The sequence below is a fragment of the Ochotona princeps genome, chromosome 3, assembly GCF_030435755.1.
Source record: "Ochotona princeps isolate mOchPri1 chromosome 3, mOchPri1.hap1, whole genome shotgun sequence".
NCBI lineage: Eukaryota > Metazoa > Chordata > Mammalia > Lagomorpha > Ochotonidae > Ochotona > Ochotona princeps.
This window is the reverse complement of record NC_080834.1, coordinates 91129940-91152960: the sequence shown is the minus strand read 5'-3', so window position 1 is coordinate 91152960 and position 23021 is coordinate 91129940. Positions and strand designations below refer to the sequence as shown.

Sequence of the window (23021 nt, the reverse complement as noted above, 5' to 3'; positions counted from 1 at the left end):
GAGGGCTTGAGGCAGTAGCCCAGTGGCTAAAATCCTCTCCTTGTACACACCAGGATTCTGTGGTCTAGCAAGGTAGTCAAGGATGGCCCAAGGCCTTGGGACCCTGCACCTGTGTGGGAGACCTGGAAGAGGATCCTGGCTGCTGGCTTTGGATCAGCTGAGCTCTGGCCATTGCGGTTGATTGGTGGGTAAATCAGCAGACAGAAGATCTGCATCTCTGTCTCTCCTACCCTCTGTATATATGACTTTCCAATAAAAAATGAACAAATCTTTAAAAAAAAAAAAAAGAAAGAAAAGAAGAATCATGGCAGAAGTATTTGGATTCCCACTACCCAGGTTAGGGGAGATGAGGATTGAGTTCCTGGCTCCTGGCTCTGTCCTAGTTGTAGCTGCTGGAGGCATCTAGAGAGTAGAGCAATACAGGGGAGATTCTCTCTCCCTCTGTCTCTCTCTATCAATCTTGATATTGCTCTTGAGATTTGTTGTTCAAATAAATAACAAGATAAAATAAACTTAAATTTAAAACAAAGTTTAGGGGCTAGCATTGTAGTATAGTGAGTTAAGCTGCCAGCTTTCCAGTTGATGACGGCATCCCATTTTGGAGCTCTGATTTGAGTTCAGGTCACTCCACTTCTATTGCAACTTCTTGTTGAATCACCTGGGAAGGTAGCTGAATGTTAACCCAAGTATTTCAACTTCTGCCACCTAAATGGGAGACCCTGATGGAATTCTTGGCTCCTTACTTTGAAAATTGGCCCAGCTTCAGACATTGCAGCCCTCTGGGGAGGGAATCAGAAGATTGGACGCTTGCTCTCTGTCTCTCCTCTCTCTCTCTCTCTCTCTTCTCTCTCTCTCTCTCTCTCTCTCTCTCTCTCTCTCTCTCTCTCTCTGCCTCCTCTTGCTTTCCAATTGCCTTTCAAATGAACAAACAAATCTAAAACAGACTTTTAAAAAGAAGCCCTAGGGCCGGCGCGGTAGCTTTGCTTGTGCCAGAATCCCATATGACTGCCAGTTCTAACCCCAGCTTCCCCACATCCCATCCAGCTCCCTGTTTGTGGCCTGGGAAAGCAGTTGAGGACGGCTCTAAGCTTTGGGACCCTGTGCCTGCATGGGAGACCTGGAAGAGGAACTGAGCTCCTGGCTTTAGATCGGCTCAGCACCAACTGTTGTGGCTGCTTGGGGAGTAAATCGTCAGCCAGAAGATCTTTCTCTCCTCCTCTCTGTATATCTGACTTTCCCACAAAATAAATAAATCTTAAAAAAAAAAATCGCCTTAATCTGTGGTGGAAATGGTGGAAATGGAGTGTTCTGGTAGAACACAGAGGATTCTTCGTTTTTCCCCTAAGGCAGGTAGGGAAGAAAAACAGCCGTGCCACGGGAGGAGATTGGAGCCACCACTGAAACCAGGCATTCTGGCTTCCATTCCTGGGTGCATCCTGGTGCCATCACCCAGGGAGGGAACGGCAGAGGGGGAGCAGGTCTGACTGCTTCGTCCCACTTTATTGGCCCTGTCCAGCCCAGACAAGTCATCCTGTGGCACTGCCACCTGATCTCTAGGTGCCACATACCTTCTGCTGGCAGTCAGGTGCACACGGTAGAGCCACACTGAAGAGGAAGACACAGCTCAGAGAAAACAGAGTTTGTCTACCTCCTGTCAGACTCGCTCTGAGAGTTGCTCCTTAAGACAGATTTACAGAGAGAAGGAGAGACAGAAAGATCTTCATCCACTGGTTCACTCTCACAATGGCCACAATGGCTGGAGCTCAGCCAATTCAAAGTCAAGATCCAGGAGCTTCTTCTGGACCTCCCACGTGGGTGCAGGGTCCCAAAGACTTGGACCATCCTCCACTGCTTTTCCAGGCCACAAGCAGGGAGCTGGATGGAAAGTAGAACACTACAGGACCAGAACGAGTTCATATGAAATGCCGGCACCATAGGCAAGGATTAGTCTACTAAGCCATCCCGCTGACTGCAACTTGCTCCTTTTTAAACTGGACGCTAACGTTCTAGATGACGTTGATCTTGAGACATTGCTTTTTTGGTTCTTAGAAATTGAAATGGTGTCTCTTCCTTAGTTGATTTGTGGCAGTTTAGCTCCCTCTGGTGGCACAATGCATGTATTTACTGTGTCATCAATATTTTTGGTGGCCTCAGATTAATCAGTTAACACCCTAACTTTTGTTTTAAAAAAAAAGAATCTTTTTTATTTATTTTAGAGGCAGAGTTAAGGATGTCCCGTGGCATATCAGGGTGATCATCTACCTGGGGCACCAGCATGCCAAAAGGGCATAGGTTCGAGTCCCATCTGCTCCACTTCTGATCCAGGTCCCTGCTGATGTGCCTGGGAAAGCACTAGAGGATGGCCCTAGGTCTTGAGTCCCTGCATCCATGTGAGAGACCCAGAAGAAGCTCCTGGCTTCTGGCTTCAGATTAGTTCAGCTCTGGTTGTTGTGGCCACTCGGAAACAGATCTGTTTCCAGCAAATGGAAAATCTTTCTCTGTGTCTCTCCTCTCTGTAAATTTGCCTTTCCAATAAAAAATTTCTAAAAAATAAATATTTTTTTTAAAAGCGATGCAACCTGATTTTGAAGCTGTACTCATATGGGATGCCGCTGCACTGGCCCCACTTGTTCTCTTGAACCCATTCTTTCTGGTGTTTGAAATGTTGTGTCTTTTTGGGCCTGGCATGGCAGCTTAGCAGCTAAAGCCCTCGCCATGCATGTGCCGAGATCCCATATGGGAGCTGGTCCTAATCCTGGCAGCCCTGCTTCCCATCCAGTTTCCTGCTTGTGGCTAGGAAAAAGTAGTCGAGAATGGCTCAAAGCCTTGGGACCCTGCACCCGTGGGAGACCCAGAAGAGACTCCGGACCCCTGGTTTCGGATCAGGGCAGATCCAGCCTTTGTGGCTTTTGGGGAGTGAATCATCGGACAGAAGATCTTTCTCTCTGTTTCTGCTCTTCTCTGTATATCTGACTTGCCAATAAAAACAAAATAAGTCTTTTTTGAAAAGAAAGAAATGTTGTGCCTTTTGACTGGCATCCCCCCCCCCCCAGTCCTCCCTGGAAACCGCTGCTCTACATAGATCTCTATGCACTGTGTCTTTGAGTTTGATGCTTTGGAGTCTATGTTTACGTAAGACCCTTCAGACTTATTTTTTCCTGACTTCCTTTTCTTAATGCAGTCTAAGCTCTTTCCTGTTGCTGTAAATAGCAAGACTTCCTTCTTGGAGGACAAATAGGACCCCATTATGTAGATATACCACATTGCGTTTACCTGCTTAGGCTAATTCCATTAGCTATTATGAGTATCACTGCAATGAACATGGGTGCATATTCTTTTCAACATGATGCTTTCATTTCCTGTGGTATATTCCTAGTAAAAGAGATTTGTGGATCATGTAGTAGTATATATTTTATTTATTTTTCTTTTGTAAAAAAGATTTATTTATCTTTATTGGAAAGGTAGATATACAGAGAGGAGAGACATACAAAGAGGATGATCCTCTATCCATTGATTCACTCTCCAGGTGACCGCAATGGCCAGAGCTGAGCTGATCCAAAGTCAGGAGCCCAGAGCCTCTTTGGGTCTCCCACATGGGTGCAGGGACCCAAGGCTTTGGGGCATCCTCGACTGCTTTCCCAGGCCACAGGCAGGGAACTAGAAGGTAAGTGGAGCAGCTGGGACACGAACCAGCGCCCATATGTGATCCCAGTGCATGCAAGGCAAGGACTTGGGCCGCTAGGCTAGCACACTGGGTCGGAAATGTTTGTTTATTTTTTTTTTAAGTTAGCAGAGAGATGAAGATTGATAGACAGAGATCTTCTCTCTGCCGATTTACTCCTCAGGTGACCACATTTTAATTTCTAAAAAGTATTTGTTTAGGGGTCGGTGTTGTTGTTCAGCAAGTTAAACTGTCAGCTCTGTTGTTCATACCCCTATGAGCCGTGCGTAAGTCCTCACTGCTCCACTTCCTATCCTGCTCCCTGCTGATGAGCCTGAGAAAACAACAGAATATGACCCAAGTACTTGGGGCTCTGCCACCCAGGCAGAACACCCAAATGGAGTTAATCGCTCCTGACATTGGCCTGGTCCAGCTCTTGCACCCACTTAGAGAGTGAACCAGCAGATGGAAAATCTTCTGTGTTTCTCCCCTTCTCTCTCTGTCAAGCTACCTTTCAAATAAATAAAGTAACTCTTAAAATGTTTTCATTTATTTGAAAGGCAAATGAGAGAAAGAGGTTTTCTATCCAAATTGTTGCAATAGCCTGGTCTGGGCCAGACAGAAGCAAGGAGCTAGCAACTCCATCAGGTCTCCCACATAGGTGGCAGGGACACAACTTGGGCCATCTTTCACTGATTTGTAAAAAAAAAAGATTTATTTATTTTTATTGCAATGTCAGATATATATACGAAGAAGAGGAGAGACAAAGAGGATGATCTTCCGTCCGATGATTCACTCCCCATTTGACTGCAATAAACAGAGCTACGCCAATCCATAGCCAGGAGCCAGACACCTCTTCTAGGTCTCCCATGCAGGTGCAGGGTACCAAAGCTTTGGGCCATCCTTGACTGCTTTCCCAGGCCACAAGCAGGGAGCTGGATGGAGAGTGGAGCTGCCAGGGTTGGAATCAGCCCCCAAATGTGATCTTAGCACATGCAACGCAAGGACTTTAGCCTCTGAATTACCACTCCGGACCCTATGTATTAATTTTTAAAATATTTTCCTGAGAGGCAGAATTAGAGAGATGCAGAGGAGACAGAGCCCCCATCTACTGATTCATTACCCCAAATGCCTACAAAGGCATCTGTTGTGTCTTTTTCAAATATTTTCTCCTACAAACAAAGTCACAGCTTAGATTCTGTTTCAGGGAAGAGATTTTAGAAAGGTGCTATGCTCAGGAACTCAACCCTAATGCCAAGTGAATGGTGCTTTGCTCTACTGATAGAAATCCCTAGAAAGAACAGCAGGCTTTATTATTGTAGAACGAGATCAAACACTAACAGGTGAATATCCTGAGTCCTTTGGGTACTGTCCTTTGAGCCCTAAACCCAAAGTACAGTTACTAATAAGGTAATGTTATTCCAGACTTCCGAGTCAGGAAAAAGATCCAATAAGGTGTTTTGTTTTGTTTTGTTTTGTTTTGTTTTGTTTTTCTTAACCAGAGAAGAAGTTGCCTTTGATATAGTGCTTTTTGGCCACCTTGCCTGAAGAGGTTTTGCAACAGTAGCAAATGTGGAGGGAAATCAGATCTGCAATTAAAGCCATACTTTGCCAGGCAGGGACTGCCAGTCTAAATCAGCTCACAATGCAATCTTTAAGGGAGTAAACTCTGCCCAGATATTCATCTGCACCAGTGTTTAGAAAAGACGATTTTTTTCATTGATTTCTCTGTCTTCTACTTTTAAAAAATGTATTTATTTGAAAGGCAGAATTACACAGAAAGAGACAGAGAAAGAGATTCTTTTCTTTTTTTTAAGATTTATTTAATTTTCATTACAAAGTCAGATATACAGAGAGGAAAATCTTCCATCAGATGATTCACTCCCCAAATGGCTGCAACAGCCAATGCTGCGCCGATCCGAAGCCAGAAGCCAGGAACTTCTTCTGGATCTCCCACATGGGTGCAGGGTCCCAAGGCATTGGGCCATCCTCGACTGCTTTCCCAGGCTACAAGCAGGGAGCTGGATGGGAAGCAGGGCCACCGGGGTTAGAACCGGCACCCATACGGGATCCTGGCACGTTAAAGTCAAGGACTTCAGCTGCTAGGCCACCGCGCTGGGCCTGAAAGAGATTCTTTCATCTGCTGGTTTATGCTCCAGATGGCCACAATGGCTGAGGCTAGACTAGGCTGAAGCCAGGAGCCTGGAGCTTCTTCCAGGTTTCCCATATTAGTGCAGGGGCCAAAACACTTGTATTGGACCATCCTCCACTGCTTTCCTAGGCACACACTAACAGAGAACTGGATGGAAGTGGGGCAGCCAGGGCAGGAATTGGCTCTCCTTTGGGATGCCGGCATTGCAGGTGACAGCTCAACCAGTGTACCACAATACCAATTTGTGGAAGAGGATTTTTTATTTAACCTAGAAATTGATATGTAATACAGAAGAAGTCATGGAAAATGAGAACTCCAGATATGTTATCACTTGCACCATCAGATTCAACCTAGTCCTTGGCCTGGTCATCATGACACGGGGATTCTGGTGTCTGTCCATTCTGAGTTTGCCAAGCTTTCTGTGGTTTTTCTGAGAACTTGACTCAGTTCCTCATTCAATTTTAACCCTGGCTGCCCAATTTTAACCCTTCTGTTTTCCTTCTGAGTCATACAAAAGACATGAAACAGTGCAGATTCTAGCCAACGGTTTTGTTTACACCTAACCTGTGTATGGTTCCCTGCTGCCCACTCACATAGATGCCAGTCTCTAATGACTAGTTCTGGTGTTCTCTCTGGTGCCCATGCTTTTGAAGTCCTCGGCCCAAGCTCTCCCTCAGTTCTGATGAAATTGGCATAGATTCTGATTCTCCACCCTTTAGTAGCTATGTGAGTTGGCACAGGTTACTCAGTAGTTAGCTTGTGGTCGTGTGTCCATAAAGTGGGATCACAGCAGAACTGAAAGGCCCCCAGAGACATGGACCCACAGCTCCACTGAGGCAACCTATGCTTAATACAACCTGCGGTGGCTTCCTTCCCTTTTGGGTGACAGGTGCTTCTTGGAATTACCTTGCAAAGTTGTCTAATTCTTTTGTTTCTGGAATAAACCAAATTAAGACTGTCCCATTATTGTATGTGAGAGACATTTCTTATTGGGCATAGATCTCATTGCTTCTTTTTTCTTTCTTTCTTTTTTCTTTTCTTTTTTTTTTTTTTAGTTCTTCTTTATCTTTTTTTCATTGCTTGTTTCTAATGTACAGTTTATGTTAATTGTAAACCTGTGCTCCTGTTTCAAATTTATAGCAGGTATCAGACCTTTTTCTAGAGCTTGTTATTTGATAGTTTTCACTTGACAATGTTATATCATTAATCTGGTGTTTCTAATTCCTTTGTCCACTGCCCCTTCTCTCTCTCTCTCTCTCTCTCTCTCTCTCTCTCTTTCTTTCTCTCTCTCAGGCTGAGAGACTCAAGCTGCACATTTTGATCACCAGACCTTATAAAAGAAATCACTCTTATTAAACAAAAGAGCCTAATTATCTCTTCATGAACATTACTTTAAAACTGTTGGGCCTGGCGCGGTGGCCAAGTGGCTGAAGTCCTAGCCTTCAATGCGCCAGGATCCCATATGGATGCTGGTTCTAATCCCGGCAGTGCTACTTTCCATCCAGCTCCCTGCTTGTGGCCTGGGAAAGCAATAGAGGACAGCCCAAAGCCTTGGGACCCTGCACCCACGTGGGAGACTTGCAGGTCTCCTGGCTTCAGATCAGCGCAACACTGGCCATTGCACTCACTTGGAGAGTGAATCATCGGGTGGAAGATCTTTCGCTCTGTCTGTCCTCCTCTCCATATATATCTGGACTTTGTAATAAAAACAAATCTTTTTTAAAATGTCAGGATGTCCCCGTGATTACAAATTTCTAACTTAGTCTGCTAAGAATTTAGGGATAGAATTGAGCATCCCCTTGAGTGATATCCTAAAGCTGCCTCTGTGGCCCACTTTACCAGAGACCTAGAGGAAGGGTAGCAAGCTAGGCAGCAGGGGACTCATTAATGCAGCTTTATACAGTAAAGAAGACCCAGCAAGGCCAGTGCACCCTCAAGTAGCACCTGCTTGCAATGTGGGAAACCAGAAGGTCAGGGAAACTGCTGCCATTGATAGAAGGCTTTCAAAGAATCGTGTCAGCTCTGCCAAGAACCAGGCTACTAGAAATTGAACTGTCCTGGAGGTCAAAGAATTGCTGGTCAGAACCATAGTGGGCCACAAGTCAGAAGCCCTTCACTCTGCCCAGCTCCCAAATCATCCATCTCCATGGAGGAATGGCCTAGGGTCACCAGCGTCATAGGTAAAGCTGTGTATTCTATCCAGAGGAACCATCTGTTCTGCACCGGCCTCCTTTTCAAGCCAGCTCTCCTCTTTGTCCAGCCAGGTAATGGGAATCAATGCGATGTCTCCCCATAGAGTTTCACACTTCCTTTATGATGTCGCTTCCAGTACCTTATGTGAAGAGATAGATGGTCCTGGGCCTCACATAACTCCTGGGCAGACCTTAACAACCACCGAATTATCAAAACCCTCCTGTCAACGTCTGGATTTGGATAACAGCAGAACTTTCCTGGGTGCCTGCAGATTTGAAGCTCCAGTGCTCATGTGTGTAAGTCTTCAAAAACAGTTTTTGCTATCTGGCACGGTAACCCTCAAGGCCACTGTCAGTTGGAGCCCGGGCTTTACCATAGGCTCTTACTTTGCTCCTACTCAGCTCAGAAAGGCCAGAACAATCACCCTCGCTCCTGGAAGCAGCCAGAGTTGCCATGAGCAGAGGAGGGAAACAGCACAGAACTAGAAGTAGGCCAGACTATCTCCACTAGAAAATTTCTGTATTTTTGAACACTTTATTACTTCTGTACAAAATGGATTCTTTTACTTTCTTCTTTTTTTTTCTTTTGTTTTTTCTTTTATTTTTATTGGAAAGGCAGATATACAGAGAGGAGGAGAGACAGAGAGGGAGATCTTCTGTCCAATGGTTCACTCCCCAAGTGGCCGCAATGGCTGGAGCTGAGCCAATCCAAAGTCCAGAGCCAATCCAAGCCCAGAACCTCGTCCAGGTCTCCCACGCAGTTGCAGGGTCCCAAGGCTTTGGGCCGTCCTCGACTGCTTTCCCAGGTCACAAGCAGCGAGCTGGATGGGAAGCTGTTGGAACTAGAACCGGTGCCCATTTGGGATCCCGGTGTGTTCAAGGCAAGGACTTTAGCCATTATGCCACTGCGCAAGGCCCAGTTCACACACTATTAAGAACTTTGTTGAGGTAGAATTCATATGCCATACAATTGACATATAGTTTTTAAAGTTTTGGCTGGGAGGAGACTGGATGGGGCCAGGCTGTAGCAGCTGCCAGCAAATGTGAAGGCCAGGACAGAGGGCAGACCATGTCAAGCAGAGGCACTGCATCCACCAGCATGTGTGAGATCCAGGGTTGGGTGGAATGGGCCTGGCAGGAGAACTGTGGGCACTCTGCTACTAGGCTGTACTTCCCATTGGTGATCATGTGAATCAGGGCTGGAGGTGGTGGACCAGGCTGGGCAAGGCAGCAGCACCTATTGGCATACCTGAGGGCTAGGTTTGGGGGCAGGTTAGACTAAGCTTAGCTGCAGCACCCATGGGTGTGCATGAGAGCCAGATAGAATGCGGCTGGGCTGGACTAGGCTACAGCAGAGCATGGCATGCACAAAAACTGGCGCTGGGGATGGGCCTGGTGGGAGTTATTGGGAGTTGCCCCAACTAGGCCATGGCACCCGCTGGTGTGCATGAGGACTGAGTCTGTGGCAGGCCGATTGTGGGGGGTGGTTCACAGCACCTGCGTTGGGTTACACGCGATATGTGGCTGGGATCAGGCAGCTACATGCACTGGTATGTGTGCTAACTGGTACAGGTAACAGACCAAACCTGACCCTGCACTGGCTGGCACACACAAGTCTGAGGTCATCTGAGGTAAGGTTTCTTGGTGGCCTCCCCAACTAGCCTACTGGACTTAGACCCCAGCTACAGGGAAAGTCACAGAATGTGTGGTCGCACTTCAGAGTGCATGCATGCATGCATGCATTGGTCTGAGCCTCCACAGTTGCTGGTGTTTGTGCAGTGAACAGCACGCCCAGATGCACGTGGGGAACATGGCAGCCAGCTCATCTAGGACAGCAGGGTATGTTGAGTGCCTTGTCAGAGGATGGAAAACAGAGCAGATTAGACAAGTCTCCTAGCCAAGCTGGCAGCATGTTTCTGGGCCTGGGGATGCACTAAGGTGGACTTTGTCAACCAGTAGACCTTGGAAAGATTTTCTCAACCCTAGAGCAATAAAGCCAAAAATATCTCAGAACTATCAAAACCACTCAAGTAACAACACCCTTGGAACATTCTTCCCCACATCCGAATCTCTAAGGCATTATTAAATAACTATCCTCCATCCTTGAGTACTGACGTAGTTTGACAGCAAGGAGCAGCCCCATCTTCCTCCTCCCCTGAAGACATAAGAAGAAAAAAAGGATAAGAAAAACGGAAACATTTATCCCAATCACTTTCCTATCTACCTGACCCTCCCCACCCTGTATGGAGGCCCACATCGGGGTGCGTTTCTTTCAATTAGGTAAACAATATCATAAAGAAAATTTGAAGTTTTATTTATTTATTATTCCTTTCTAGAAGTAGGGGGGAGAAAGAGAGAGATATCATCCATCAATTGATTTGCTCCCTAGATACTGGGACCTGCCCAGACTGAAGCCAGGAACCTGGAATTCCACCCAGGCCTGACTTGCACCATCATTACGGCCTTCCAGAGGCAGCGTTAGAGGGAAGCTGGAACTAGGATCTAGAGCCACATCCTGATTCCAGCATTCCTAAGTAGGATGCAGCCATGTGACCTGCCAGACTCAACGCTTCCCCTTTGTTGATGGACTATGACTCAGTTTTCAAAAGCAAATGTTGTAGTGCATTCCAGGACACCTGTGTTCACAGGATCAGTTCTGTGAAACTATATTTGGATGTCCACGCTATTAAAAGCTTCTTGTACTGAGCGACCTTTCGGGCAGAATTTAGATTGAATGCCCACGCTGCTGCTGCTGCCTGTGGCTGAGTAGAAGACAGAAAACTGGAATTCAAACATCTCTGGGATCTTGTTTTATTTCTCTTCATTCTGCTTTAAGAAGATGAGCATTGAAACCACAACCCTGATATCCTTGAAGGAGGCAATGAAAAGGTTTTTAAGGGCCACAGGGAGGGAGCAAGCATGGGTGTGTTATTCTAAGAAGACGGGAAAGAGAAGGATGAAGACTAGAAATAAGTAAAGAACTATACAGACTTGTCTCTGCTAAAACGGCTTCAGTCTTCCAGGCGTAAGCCATAATTAATTTCATAATAAAAAAAAAACCCTACTCCTGGATGCTGTAAGCCCATGTAATTTGTGTGTATGTGTCTAAATTTACAAAATTAAGTGAAATTCGGCCGCTGCCCTTCAGGAACTCACAGCTTGTATAAATGGTAGACATATTTAAAATCACAAGTTAAAGCAAGTGATCTAGGAAGGACATGCTCCTAAATGGCTGTGGAATGTGAAGATCAATCAATTTAGTCTTTGACCTTAGGAAAAGGAACCCTTTGCTAGATGGACACTTAAGCTGGATCTGCAAGGGTTGGTGGGCTTTGAAAGAGAGAAAGAAATGGAAATGAATTCTAGATAGAGGAAACAGCACTGGGAAACCAGATGGCAGCTTGTGATTGTATATGGATGACTAGCGGGTCTGAGAGGACTGGTAAAAGATGGGCGCAAAGGGAAAACAGCTCTGTGTGTCCTGATGAGGAGTTCCAACTTGGCTCTGAGATACTACGAACAAGTCATGATGGCCCAGAAGGCACATAACCACGTGAGTTGCATAACCCGCATTGTGCTTGGAAGACTCTAATTGAAGGGCGCATTGGAGGCTGAAGCAAGGTCCTGGTTAGGCTATTCCAATCCAAGGTCAAGTGAAAGATGATTAGCAAGGGGATGACAAGAAAGGGCTGATCAGAAAGATACTAAGAGGGAAGGGAAAAAAGGTAGAAATTATTCTGAGATGTCCAGTTTCTGCAGTTAGTTTGATGGTGGAGATCTGTAGCAAAGAGACTGTTCTATTGACTTGTTAAGATTTCTTTGGATGGTCTGAGAATGCCATTTGATGAGAAAATTCCAAAGAACTATTGCAATGGTAAATTTTTATACTGATTGACATGCTAGGGTTGATCTTTAAAATTTAAGCGAAAGAGGACTCATGGTAGTAGTCTTAAATGTCCAAAGATTAATACCACCCATATATATTCTTGGTTACATGTTTTGATTTGCAGCCAGGCTATTGGCATATGGCTATACAGGCTTATACTCCCTACAAAATCCTCATTTATTACAGGGTTTTACTGTCAAATTCCATACTGTTCTTATCTACGCGTAAATAGAATCCAAAGCAGTGGGAGAACTCCTTCATAGTAATCTCTGAAGATGGGAGTGGGCAGAAGCAGTGTACTTAGATTCAGTTCAGGGCAATTGAGTTCGACAACTGCTTCCAGGTGGAGACATGCAAAATAGAGTTGAAAACACAGATGTAGAGCTGATCTAGCCTTAAGAGTAACTTGGAAGCAAGAAGAGAAGATGATCAAACATAGAAGCCCAGGCAACCTCAAAAGTATTTAGGTCATGTGGGAGTGGCATGTGTCTGTGCTTCACTCCAGCCATGAGAGACACTGTGAGTGGTATTAGGCAAGTGAGTTGTGTGGCTGTTGCTGTTTGTGGGTCTTTGTGCTGTTCTTTGCAGTGTGAGCCCTCTGATGATTAGGGCTCTTCAAACTATTCACATCACCATGGTGGTTTGCACAGTTTAAAATCTCCTTTACATCACAGCTGTCAGTCACAGAGTATAGATGTATTTTATTATTTCTGTGTAAGGCCTCTGCTGCCAGTCAGGGGAGCAGATCAAACAAAAAATATTTAAGAAATGATCTCTGATCCTTCCCTTCCAAAATGTAGATTTTCATTTATGAAAAATGAAAACTAAAGTAAGAGCTGGAAAATCAGACCCTGAGAGAATTTAGAAAGTGAAGAGATCTCTAGGTGGGGAGGGGAACTCCAGTGGAATGAGGACCAAGCTTTGAAGGAAGGTTAGGCTCTGGACAAGCAGAACAGCATAGTGAAAAACATCTTTTTTTTTTTTAAATATTTATTCATTTTATTACAAAGTCAGATATACAGAGAGGAGGAGAGACAGAGAGGAAGATCTTCCATCCGATGATTCACTCCCCAAGTGAGCCGCAACGGGTCGATGCGCACCGATCCGAAGCCGGGAACCAGGAACCTCTTCCAGGTCTCCCACGCGGGTGCAGGGTCCCAAAGCTTTGAGCCGTCCTCAACTGCTTTCCCAGGCCACAAGCAGGGAGCTGGATGGGAAGTGGAGCTGCTGGGATTAGAACCGGAGACCATATGGGATCCCGGGGCATTCAAGGCGAGGACTTTAGCTGCTAGGCCACACCGCCGGGCCCGTGAAAAACATCTTATAGCGTGATGGTCCCAGCACAACCAGCTTTGACATGAAAACTGAGTCTTCTTTTGTGATTCAACTTTTTAAAATCTGTAAAACAGTAAAATATCACTGATTCATTTCTTATGGCTGTTTTGAGAGTAACAGTAGTTCTTATATACTCTTTTAAAGTCTAATATATAAGTAAGACATGAAAAATAATTCAAGGAATTAATTCAAGTTATACAACACAATAAATAAGGACAAGGGCTAAAGGAAGTGTCAATGGCAATATGTGTTCATAATTTTAAACTCAGTTATCCAATGTTGAAAGAAGTTGTAAATATTAAAATCTAAGGTTAAGTCTAAATCTCTGTTTATTCCCTGGATCTATGTTTTTTCCATTTTATAGAGTAGACCACAAACTCCAAGCTTTGCAAACACAATTCAAAGACCTGGACCTCACCATGGATAATCTGACACAGAAATTTGAACATCATAATAAAACTCTGGCAAACCAAGCAGCCCAAGATGAGATGTGGACAGCAGTACTGGCACTTAAGTGAGTATTAAATGAGAAATCAGGAAATGTTGTGACTTTGGGAGGAGATTTTCAAAAATTGAATTTAATATTGTACCAAGATTGGATTGTGAAGAAACTACATTTGGGAGATTCATTCATTCAGGACATACTAACTTCAGCTTCATTTACTGGTATTGTGCTACAAACCTCCTCACAGAGTCTCTCACTTGTCAAAATCTTACTAACACAGAAATGTTTAATAGAACTCCCTAGCCACCGAGGAACTTAGAGTATGCATGGTTTGAGAATTCAGCTGCCCAGCAGAGGGCAGACACCAAATCTGAGCTATTTGCTAAAATACAGCAGCTAGTGCATCTAGTGGTTTGTGGTGTTGTGTTGCAGAGATCACCTTATGTTTGGCACACACTATTGCTCCAGAAACTCTTTTTTTTTTTCTTCTGGTAGGTTCACTTCAATGGAATTCAGTATTTTATACAGCTATGTCATTGAAGTACTTATCCATCTACACACTCACGTGCTCGAGAAGCTGCCTGACCTGGTGAGGAGTCTTCCCACTTTAGCCTCTGTTCTCAGGCGGAAAGTCAAGAACAAGCGCGTTAGAGTTGTGTGGCAGTCTGTCCTGGAAGAGGATGGGCTAGAAGAAGGAGATGTCACAGCGCTTTGCACCTTCTTTATCGTCCACGGGAGCAAGGCAGAACACTACGCCGCTAAAGTGAGGCAGATGTACATCAAAGATGTCTCACTCTTGATCACCAACATGGTGAAGAACCAGGCTCTACGGGATGCTTTGTTGAAGGCTGTTCAGGTCATTGAAAAGGGAAAAGCAGGGAGGAGCTCTGAAGAGCAAAAGCCATCCATCAAAGAGCTCATACTGTCAGTCAAAAGCTAACCTGGAGCCAGCAGGTGGCATCTCTCTTTCTCTGTGCCTGGCTCTTAAAACAAATAAAAAAACATCATTTGTTTAGTGAAGGCTTATGTTTAAGCAGAAAATAAGAGGATTATTAAAAATATGATAGGGCCTGGAACCATAGTTTAGTGGCTAAAGTTCTCACCTTGCATGTGCAAGGATCCCAAATGGGTGCAGGTTCATATCCCGGCTGCTCCACTTCCCATCTAGGTCCCTGCTTGTAGTTTGGGAAAGCAACAGATGAGGGCCTAAAGTCTTGGGACCCTACATTTGTGTGGGAGACCTGGAAGAAGCTCCTGGCTCCTGACTTCAGATTGGTGCAGCTCTGGCTGTTATAGCCATTTGGGGAGTGAATTAGCAGATGGAAGATCTTTTCCTCTCTCTCTCCTTCTCTCTGTAAATCTGATTTTCCAATAAAAAATGAATAAAATATTTTTAAAATATTATGACAAATGGTTACAATGAACTTTTTCCATCTTTTATTATATTTTTGACAATTTTTTACATAGTTAATTAAGGCATAAAGGTTCAAGGGCTACAGGAAAATGGGTAAGACTATCATTTCCACACATTTTTTTTTCTTTATCTGGGGTAAAGAGGGAGGTAAAGGGAGAAGCCCCACCCAGTCTCCCACACATCCCAGGTCCCTGATGTGGGGCATGCTCTGAGGGTCTTGCTCAAGTGGTCTTGATAGTTCAACAGTTATGAATTGCTTCCAATCTCGCCATTCCAAGCACGATGAGGTCGTTGAAGAATCCACTGATTAACATAGTCCATCTTAGAATCTCCATCTGCCTGGTTTTTCATTGCCAACATATGGCTGAGGTAGTTGACTGACTTGTTCTGTCCTCTGTCTTTTCATGGTTAGGGATCTGAGTCTGGCAGTTCGATTGGGGAGATCCCCAAAGAAACTTGGTCTGAGGTGAACCCAGACCAGATTCTTGTGTGTACTTGCAAGTACAGGGCCTGGTATAGTCCATCACCCCAATCAGCTGGTGGTTGCAATTGCTGGGTCGATTCTGTTTCCAGCCCTGTCTTCCACATGAAACCAATGGGTGTTGCAGTCCAGCCCGATTCTGCCCAGCACACACTCGGCCCTCACATCAACCAGTGGGAGCTGCAGCCTCGTCGGAGTGACCCACAATAACCCCCACCAGGCCTGCCATTATGTGCAGCAGACTAGTCCAGTCTGTCCCACATCCCATTCAGCTCTCATACATGTCAATGGGCATTGAAGCCTAGTTCAACCCAACCAGCTCCACTATCCAGCCCGCACACATGCTATTGGGTGCCTTTCTGTGTAGCCACCCCTGCCCCTTTCCTGGTTTTTGTGCCCTCTAGTGGTAGTGGTAACTCAAGAGGGAGGAACCCACTATTTCCCTTCTAGGCCACTCCCACTCCCGGATTATGCAGTGTAACTTGACAGAATTAGCCCCCAGTGCCAGCTTCTGCCAGCTGATGCTGCAGCAAAGCCCAACCAACCAACCCTCACCCACTCTAATTTTTGTTTGCACCAGTAGGAACAATCAGCCCAGCCTGGCTTTTCCCTGATCTGGTCCACATGAGGCCCACAGTTGTTGTAGCCCTGCCTAGTCTGATCTGCCCCCATCCCAGCTCATGCTCTCCAGTGGGAGTGGCTGTCCAGCAAGGGACCCCCACACACACATTTCCCCTGCTGGCTCCGCACCCTCCCTCCCTGGTATTCACATGTGCTGGTTGGGCGCAGTGGCCACATCTGGTACAGGTCACCTCACGTTGACATTCCGTATTGTGCACTGGTTTTTGTCGTGACCAAACCTGGCTCAACCCACACTCTGTTCTGGTGCTTGGATTTGCCAGTGGGTGATGTGAACTGGTTCAGCTTGGTCTGCCCCTGACCCATGCCAAATGTGCCAGTGGGAAACTTCCCATGTCCTGTTCTGGGCTGTTTCCTATTATGTTTCTTGCACTTACCTGTAGGGATTGTGTCCTGCCAGAAGAGTTGCCCAGGCTCCTCCTTCAGAACCTCTCCCAATGAGATTTCACACATACCAGCGAGTCCATGAGCCAGCCCTACTCAGTTCACCTCCTGTTCTTGTAGGAACAGTGTCCTTTCCTGACTGGCTTTCAATCCAATCTGGTTCTTAATGTTGGGTGTTTCAGCCTAGTCATGGCTTGAACGAACATTTTCTTTTTGTCTACATAACGGAAAAAGAAGCTTTCTGGATAATGATTTGCAGTTATCACCAAAATTTATTGTTGCTCTTGACTATTTGCAAAATATATTGTTAAATGGAGATAAACATCTAATACAAGCCAGTATGGCAAATATAAAAATAGAATTCATATTAGCTTATATATCCATAAACTTTTGCAGAGAAAAAAGTGATTGTATTTGCCATCCTAGGAAGAAACCTGAGACTAGAGGATGACTAGGAAAAAAGACTAGGAAGTCTCTTCATTATTAATCCACTTTATATATCTTGAATTTTGAATTATGTGACTTTATTACTATTAAAGGCAAATAAGTAATAAAACACACCTAACATGCAATGCTACACACCATATGTTGATGTTGATTTTTTTTGCTAGTATGGTAACAGAGTTATCTTTATTTGAAAGGTAATTCTTACATACTGATCATTTAATGATAATATTAATTGAACACCTAATGCCATGTGCTGTGTGCTGTTACAGAAACATTAAAAGATGTGGAAGTGATCATTCAGCTCATATCAGGTACTTGGTTTTGAGTCCCTGTTCCAGTCTCCTCCAGCTTGCTAAGGCACAGCCTAGGAGCACCAGGTGATAATATATGTGGTTGGTTGCTTGCCACCCAAATGCGCTATCTGGATTGAGACCTGGACTCCTGGCTTGGATCTGGTCCAGGTCTGGCTGCTATGGGCATTTGATGAGTGAACCAATTAATGGGTGATCCTCTATGTGTTTTCTGTCTCTGTTCTCTCTCCCTTAAAAAAATACAGTAATAAATAAATAAATTTTAATAATATACACCCAGCCATCAAGGCAAGGATTTGGTGTTGATGCACCGTCTTGAAGTACAAATTCAGGATGGTCAGAGCTAAGTAACACGCTGGAAGGGTTGGGTTATGAAGGTTATGAAGTGATACCAGGTGAAGCCAGCCCCTCCTTGGAGATGACAAGACACACAGCAAGTTGTGCAGCAGGTACATCCACTCAGTCTTGTCCTTCTCCAGACACACTGGAGAAAGCAGGCCTAGGCAGAAAGGAGAAGGCATTGGTGTGTTGTTGTGCTCAGTCTACCTTTTTCGATCTGCCAAGGTTTTTCTGGACAAAGGTGGGTTGAGGGTTGGATACTTCCAGCGGCCACTGAGAAACCAGCACTTGCCATTGTCCACAAAGGGGCAGGAGCAGCCAGAGATGCCAGGAACGCATCTGTTCAGTTGTAGGCACAGCAAGCGACTGCTGCTCCAGCAAACCAGCAAGCCAAGGAAATCCAAGGTTGAACACACCCCTTAGCCAAGACATAAACCCCTGCAGATAGAAATCAGAATGCAGTCATTAAATGTCTTACAATAAAAACCCACTATTACTAGGAATGATGGTTGGGTAAATTTAGAAGAGGGGCAGCACATGGGGAAATCACAGGTGAATATTTTTAAATAATGGCAACTTCTACAAGTAAAGCATACTGTGAACCTAACAGGGAGTCTGGAATTTCAGGCTAAGAGATTGGCACCGGAGGTAGCTAAATGACAACCTCAAGTTTCCGAATCCACAATAAAAACGCCAGAGGTTGGTGCCAAGGTTCAACAGGTGCTTCCAACTTTAAGTGCTGGCATCACATACACGTACAGGCTCCTGTTGGATAGGCGCCAGCTGCTCCACTTCCCATCCAGCTCCCTGCTTGTGGCCTGGGAAAGCAGTCGAGGACGGCCCAAAGCCTTGGAACTCTGCACCCGTGTGGGAGCCATGGTGGAAGATCCTGGCTCCTGGCTTTGGCTCAGCTCAACTCTGGCTGTTGCAGCCATTTGGGAAGTGAACTAGCAGATGGAAGATCTTTCTCCCTGTGTCTGTCCTTATCTCTGTAAACCTTTCAAATAAAACTAAATGAATCTTTTTTTTTAATTTTTTTTTTTATTATTATTGGAAAGCCGGATATACAGAGAGGAGGAGAGACAGAGAGGAAGATCTTCCATCCGATGATTCACTCCCCAAGTGAGCCGCAACGGGTCGATGTGCGCCGATCCGAAGCCGGGAACCTGGAACCTCCTCCAGGTCTCCCACGCGGGTGCAGGGTCCCAAAGCTCTGGGCCGTCCTCAACTGCTTTCCCAGGCCACAAGCAGGGAGCTGGATGGGAAGTGGAGCAGCCGGGATTAGAACCGGCGACCATATGGGATCCCGGGGCATTCAAGGCGAGGACTTTAGCTGCTAGGCCACGCCGCTGGGCCCAACTAAATGAATCTTTAAACAGATTAAATAAACGAAAAAATTAAAGTGCCAGGGCTTTTATATGGCGTTGTGACATAGTGGTTGAGGCCTCTATTTGTGATGTCAGCCTTACATAGGAGCCCAGGGTAAGAGTTCCTACTGCTTCCCTTCCGATCCAGCTCCCTATTAATGTGTCTGGGAAAGCAAAGGAGGATGGTGCACAACTGTTTGGGCTCCTGCGCCTGTGTGGGTGACTGGAAGAAGTTCCTAGCTTCCGGCTGGCCCAGCTCTAGCTGGGGGGCACCATTTGAGGTGTGAACCAAAGGACAGGAAATATCTTTTTTGTAACTGCTTTTGAAATCAATAATCTCTCGAAAAATTCCTTACGTGGACTCTTTTTTAAGTTTGGTTAAGGCTTCAGGCTTCCTGCACAGGTTGCCATCTCGAAACACTCAAGGATCTCGGCCGCCATCCAGAGATGGCACTATCCAGAGGCGATGCCATCCAGAACCCAAGACGCTCCGCACCCAACCCTGGGAAACTGCAAGGGCGGCGGCGGGAGGGACCTCCGTCCAGCTTGGAAGGCGGAGTTGGACGGGACCGCGCGTGCGCGGGAGGCGGGGCCGGCGGCCTCGGAAGTCCCGCCTCACCCAACGTTCCTGCTGTTGTTTCTTGGCGGTTCTGTGGATCGGAAGTGTCGTTTTGGCGGCTGTTGTGACGTCACTGGTCCGTGTTTGGTTGCTACGGGAGCCCTAGCACAAGTAGAAGTTGGGAATCTCTGAGCAGAGAGGAGCGGAGCGCGAGGCTCCCCGAGCCTCCCCGAGCCTCGAACGGGGGGTACTGGCGGCTGTCCGCCTCCCGCTCGCCCCAGACACAGCGCCGGTGAAAGGGAGCTCGACTTCCGGCCGGGAACGGTGCTCGTCCCGGCTTCGGGGACCCGGCGTCCTGAGGTAGAAAGAGGAAGGAGCGAGTTTGGCGCCTCCTCAGCCGCGGGCGGGTCGGCTCATCCCGCGCGCCGCCGCAGCCTCGCAGTCCTACTGCCTCGGCCGACACAAGGTGTCCATTGGTCCCCTTGGCGGGGATGTCGGTCTTCCTGCGTGTGCCTGCTGGCAGCAGGACGTGTCTGAAGTTCCTCGTCTCGGCCTTGTCGGCCCGGCGCTGGGCGTCAGACTAACACAGGAGACTGAATTCGGGGCCTCCGTCGTGCAGCGAAAGCGCCCCATCGACTCGCCTGCTTGCAGGTGTGTGTGTGTGTGAATGTGGAGGAGGCCTTGAGGAGCACTGGTAAAAATGGCTGTCCCCCGAGACGGCGTCCCTTCCCTGTCGGAGTGCCGGTGCGGGATCTGCGTGGAAATCCTGATTGAGCCCGTGACCCTCCCGTGCAACCACACGCTCTGTAAGCCGTGCTTCCAGTCCACGGTGGAGAAGGCGAATTTGTGCTGTCCCTTCTGTCGCCGCCGAGTCTCTTCATGGGCTCGGTACCATACCCGGAGAAAGACCCTTGTCAATATGGAACTGTGGGAGATGATTCAGAGACTGTATCCGAAGGAATGCGAGCTCAGAGCTTCCGGACAGGACACGGGAGAAATCGGTGAGTGTGGGCCTGGGGGATGGGGCGGGGTGGATGTTGGAGACCCCAAGGTCGTTTGGTTCACTTCTGGGAGACCTGGCGTTTTATGGAGTGTCAAAGGTGGAGGTCAGGGTCACGCCCCCGCTTGCAGTGCCCGGGCTTGTGGCTGTAAGTGGTCAGGTGCGCAGTATTGGAAAGGCCCCGCGAGCACAGACGGCAACTGCGGCTTCCTGCGTCGGTATTCGTTTCACCCTTTTTAATTTCTCCAAACTGAAGCTTCCTTTCCAGTAAACACTAACTCATTTTTCCTCCAACCCGTAGCAACCCTCACTCTTCGTGACTTTGACTGTTCAGAGTGTCTATGTAGTAGAATATATTTGATCATTTGTTTCTGGCTCATTTTGCTTAACATGTCTTCAAGGTTAATACTCACAGTGTGTAACAGGATTCCCACCCTCCCTTTTCTTAGATTCATTCATTCATTCATTCCCCAAGTGGCAACAATGGCCTCCTGGGCCAGGCCAAAGCCACAAAACAGGACTTAATGTGGGTCTCCCATATGTGTGGCAGATGGCTTAAGTACTTGGGCTTTTCCAGATGGATTAGGAAGGCACTGAAACTGAAGTGGAGTATCCCAAGACTGAAAAGGGCGTTCCATTATGGAATACTCGATTAATACAGGATGCAGTTGTCCCAAGCAGTGGTTTAACTTGCCATCCCCTCCCTTGCTTTTTAAGGCTGAATAATATTCCATTGTATAGGCCCATGTGTGTGATGTGTGTGATACAGAGAGCCAGGTTGCTGCGTGCATCATGTGTAAGCACGGATTCAAGTCCTGGCTGCTCTGCTGCTGATCCAGCTTCCTGCTAAGGTAACCTAGGAAAGCAGTGGATGGTGGCCTGTGCAGGTCAATGGGACGTCTGGATGGAGCTCGTAACTCTTGGCTTCAGTCTGGCCTAGCCCTGGCCATCCAGCCTTTTGTGAAATAAATCAATAGATGGGAGGTCTTTCCCTCTCTGTATCTCTGTCTTTCAAAAAATAAATCTTTTAGGGCCTGGCACGGTGGCCTAGAGACTAAAGTCCTTGTCTTGAACACACCAGGCTCCCATATGGGCACTGGTTCTGATCCCGGCGGCCACACTTCCCATCCAGCTCCCTGCTTATGGCCTGGTAAAGCAGTGAGGACAGCCCAAAGCCTTGGGATCCTGCACTTGTGTAGGAGACCGGGAAGAAGCTCCTGGCTCCTAGCTTCGGATCAGCTCAGCTCTGGCCGTTGTGGCCGCCTGGAGAGTAAATCATTGGATGGAAGATCTTCCTCTCTGTCTCTCCTCTTCTCTGTATATATGACTTTGCAATAAAAATAAATAAATTAAAAAGAAATCTTTTAAAAACTATGTAGTATATGTTTTTTCTTTTACAGCATTTAAAAAAATCCATTCTTTTAACAGGGAACATTTGGGTTGCTTCTGTCTCTTGGCTATTATGAGTAATGCTATTGTGAACTTGGATGTAATGATATCTCACTAAAGTGCTGCTTTCACTTCTTTTGAGTAAATGCCCATAAGCCAACTTTCTAGATCATACAATAATTCTGTTTATTTTTTTTTTAAAGATTTATTTATTTTTTATTGGAAGATCAGTTACAGAAAGAGGAAGAAACAGAAAGATCTTTCATTCACTGGCTCACTCTCCAAATGGCTGCAGTGGCCAGAGCTGAGCTGATCTGACGCCAGGAGCCAGGAGTTTCTTCCGGGTCTTCCATACTGGTGCAGGGTATCAAGGCTTTGGGGCATCTTCCACTGCCTTTCCAGGCCACAGGCAGGGAGCTGAATGAGAAATGAGCAGCCGGGACATGGATCAGCACCCATATAAGATCCCAGTGCTTGGAAGTGGAAGATTAGACAATGAGGCATTGTGCCAGGGTCCACATGTTTAATTTTTTTAAAAAAATATGTACTTTATATTTCTCACCTCTCCTTCTGTCTGTAAATCTGCCTTTGAAATTAAATAAATAAGCAAAAGAGAGATGAATTTTATTTGAAAAGCAGGGTTAGAGAGATGGAGAGGGAGCCCATCCATCTGCTGATTAATTCCCCAAGAGGCCACAATGACCAGGGATGTACCACAGGGAAGCCAGGGGCCAAGAGTTTCCTCTGGGTCTCCAGTGTGGATGCAGGGGCCAAACACTATCCCAAACAGGGAGCTAGATCAGAAGTGGAACAGTCAGGACTGGAACTAGTATCCATATGAGATGCCAGCATTGCAGTGCCAATCTGTGTTTAACTTTTTAATGAACTTAAGTAATATTTTCCAGTGACTGCTATTTTACATTTCTTTTTTTTTTTAAAGATTTATTTATTTTATTACAAAGTCAGATATACAGAGAGGAGGAGAGACAGAGAGGAAGATCTTCCGTCCATTGATTCACT

At 46.2% G+C, this 23021-nt stretch overlaps 2 protein-coding genes and 1 long non-coding RNA gene across 5 annotated transcripts in view; 2 read left to right on the top strand and 1 right to left on the bottom strand.

Moving 5' to 3' along the window:
* Positions 1-10735: 10735 nt before the first annotated feature.
* Positions 10736-14635, top strand: SMCO1 (single-pass membrane protein with coiled-coil domains 1). 2 transcript variants are annotated; one of them, XM_058662068.1, is made up of 3 exons: positions 10736-10894; positions 13591-13740; positions 14167-14635. In XM_058662068.1, the coding sequence occupies exons 1-3, from the start codon at positions 10845-10847 to the stop codon at positions 14609-14611; spliced, it is 645 nt and encodes a 214-aa protein (XP_058518051.1). In that variant the 5' UTR covers positions 10736-10844; the 3' UTR covers positions 14612-14635. The 2 variants fall into 2 exon arrangements, with proteins under 2 accessions (XP_058518051.1, XP_058518052.1); XM_058662069.1 differs by having other exon boundaries at positions 10756-11558.
* A 2952-nt stretch (positions 14636-17587) lies between these two features.
* LOC131479920 (uncharacterized) lies at positions 17588-19498 on the bottom strand. Its single transcript, XR_009245173.1, has 2 exons — positions 19410-19498; positions 17588-18124 (listed from the first exon to the last, which is right to left on the bottom strand). It is a non-coding gene; the product is annotated as an uncharacterized LOC131479920 (long non-coding RNA).
* Positions 19499-20283: 785 nt separating this feature from the next.
* The window catches only part of RNF168 (ring finger protein 168), a 31719-nt gene continuing 28981 nt past the window's right edge, over positions 20284-23021 (top strand). For both annotated transcript variants that reach the window (XM_058662062.1, XM_004577823.4), the window contains exon 1: positions 20284-20613. In XM_058662062.1, the coding sequence (XP_058518045.1) occupies positions 20313-20613 (301 nt within the window). In that variant the 5' untranslated portion in view covers positions 20284-20312. The remainder of the gene's footprint in view (positions 20614-23021) is intronic.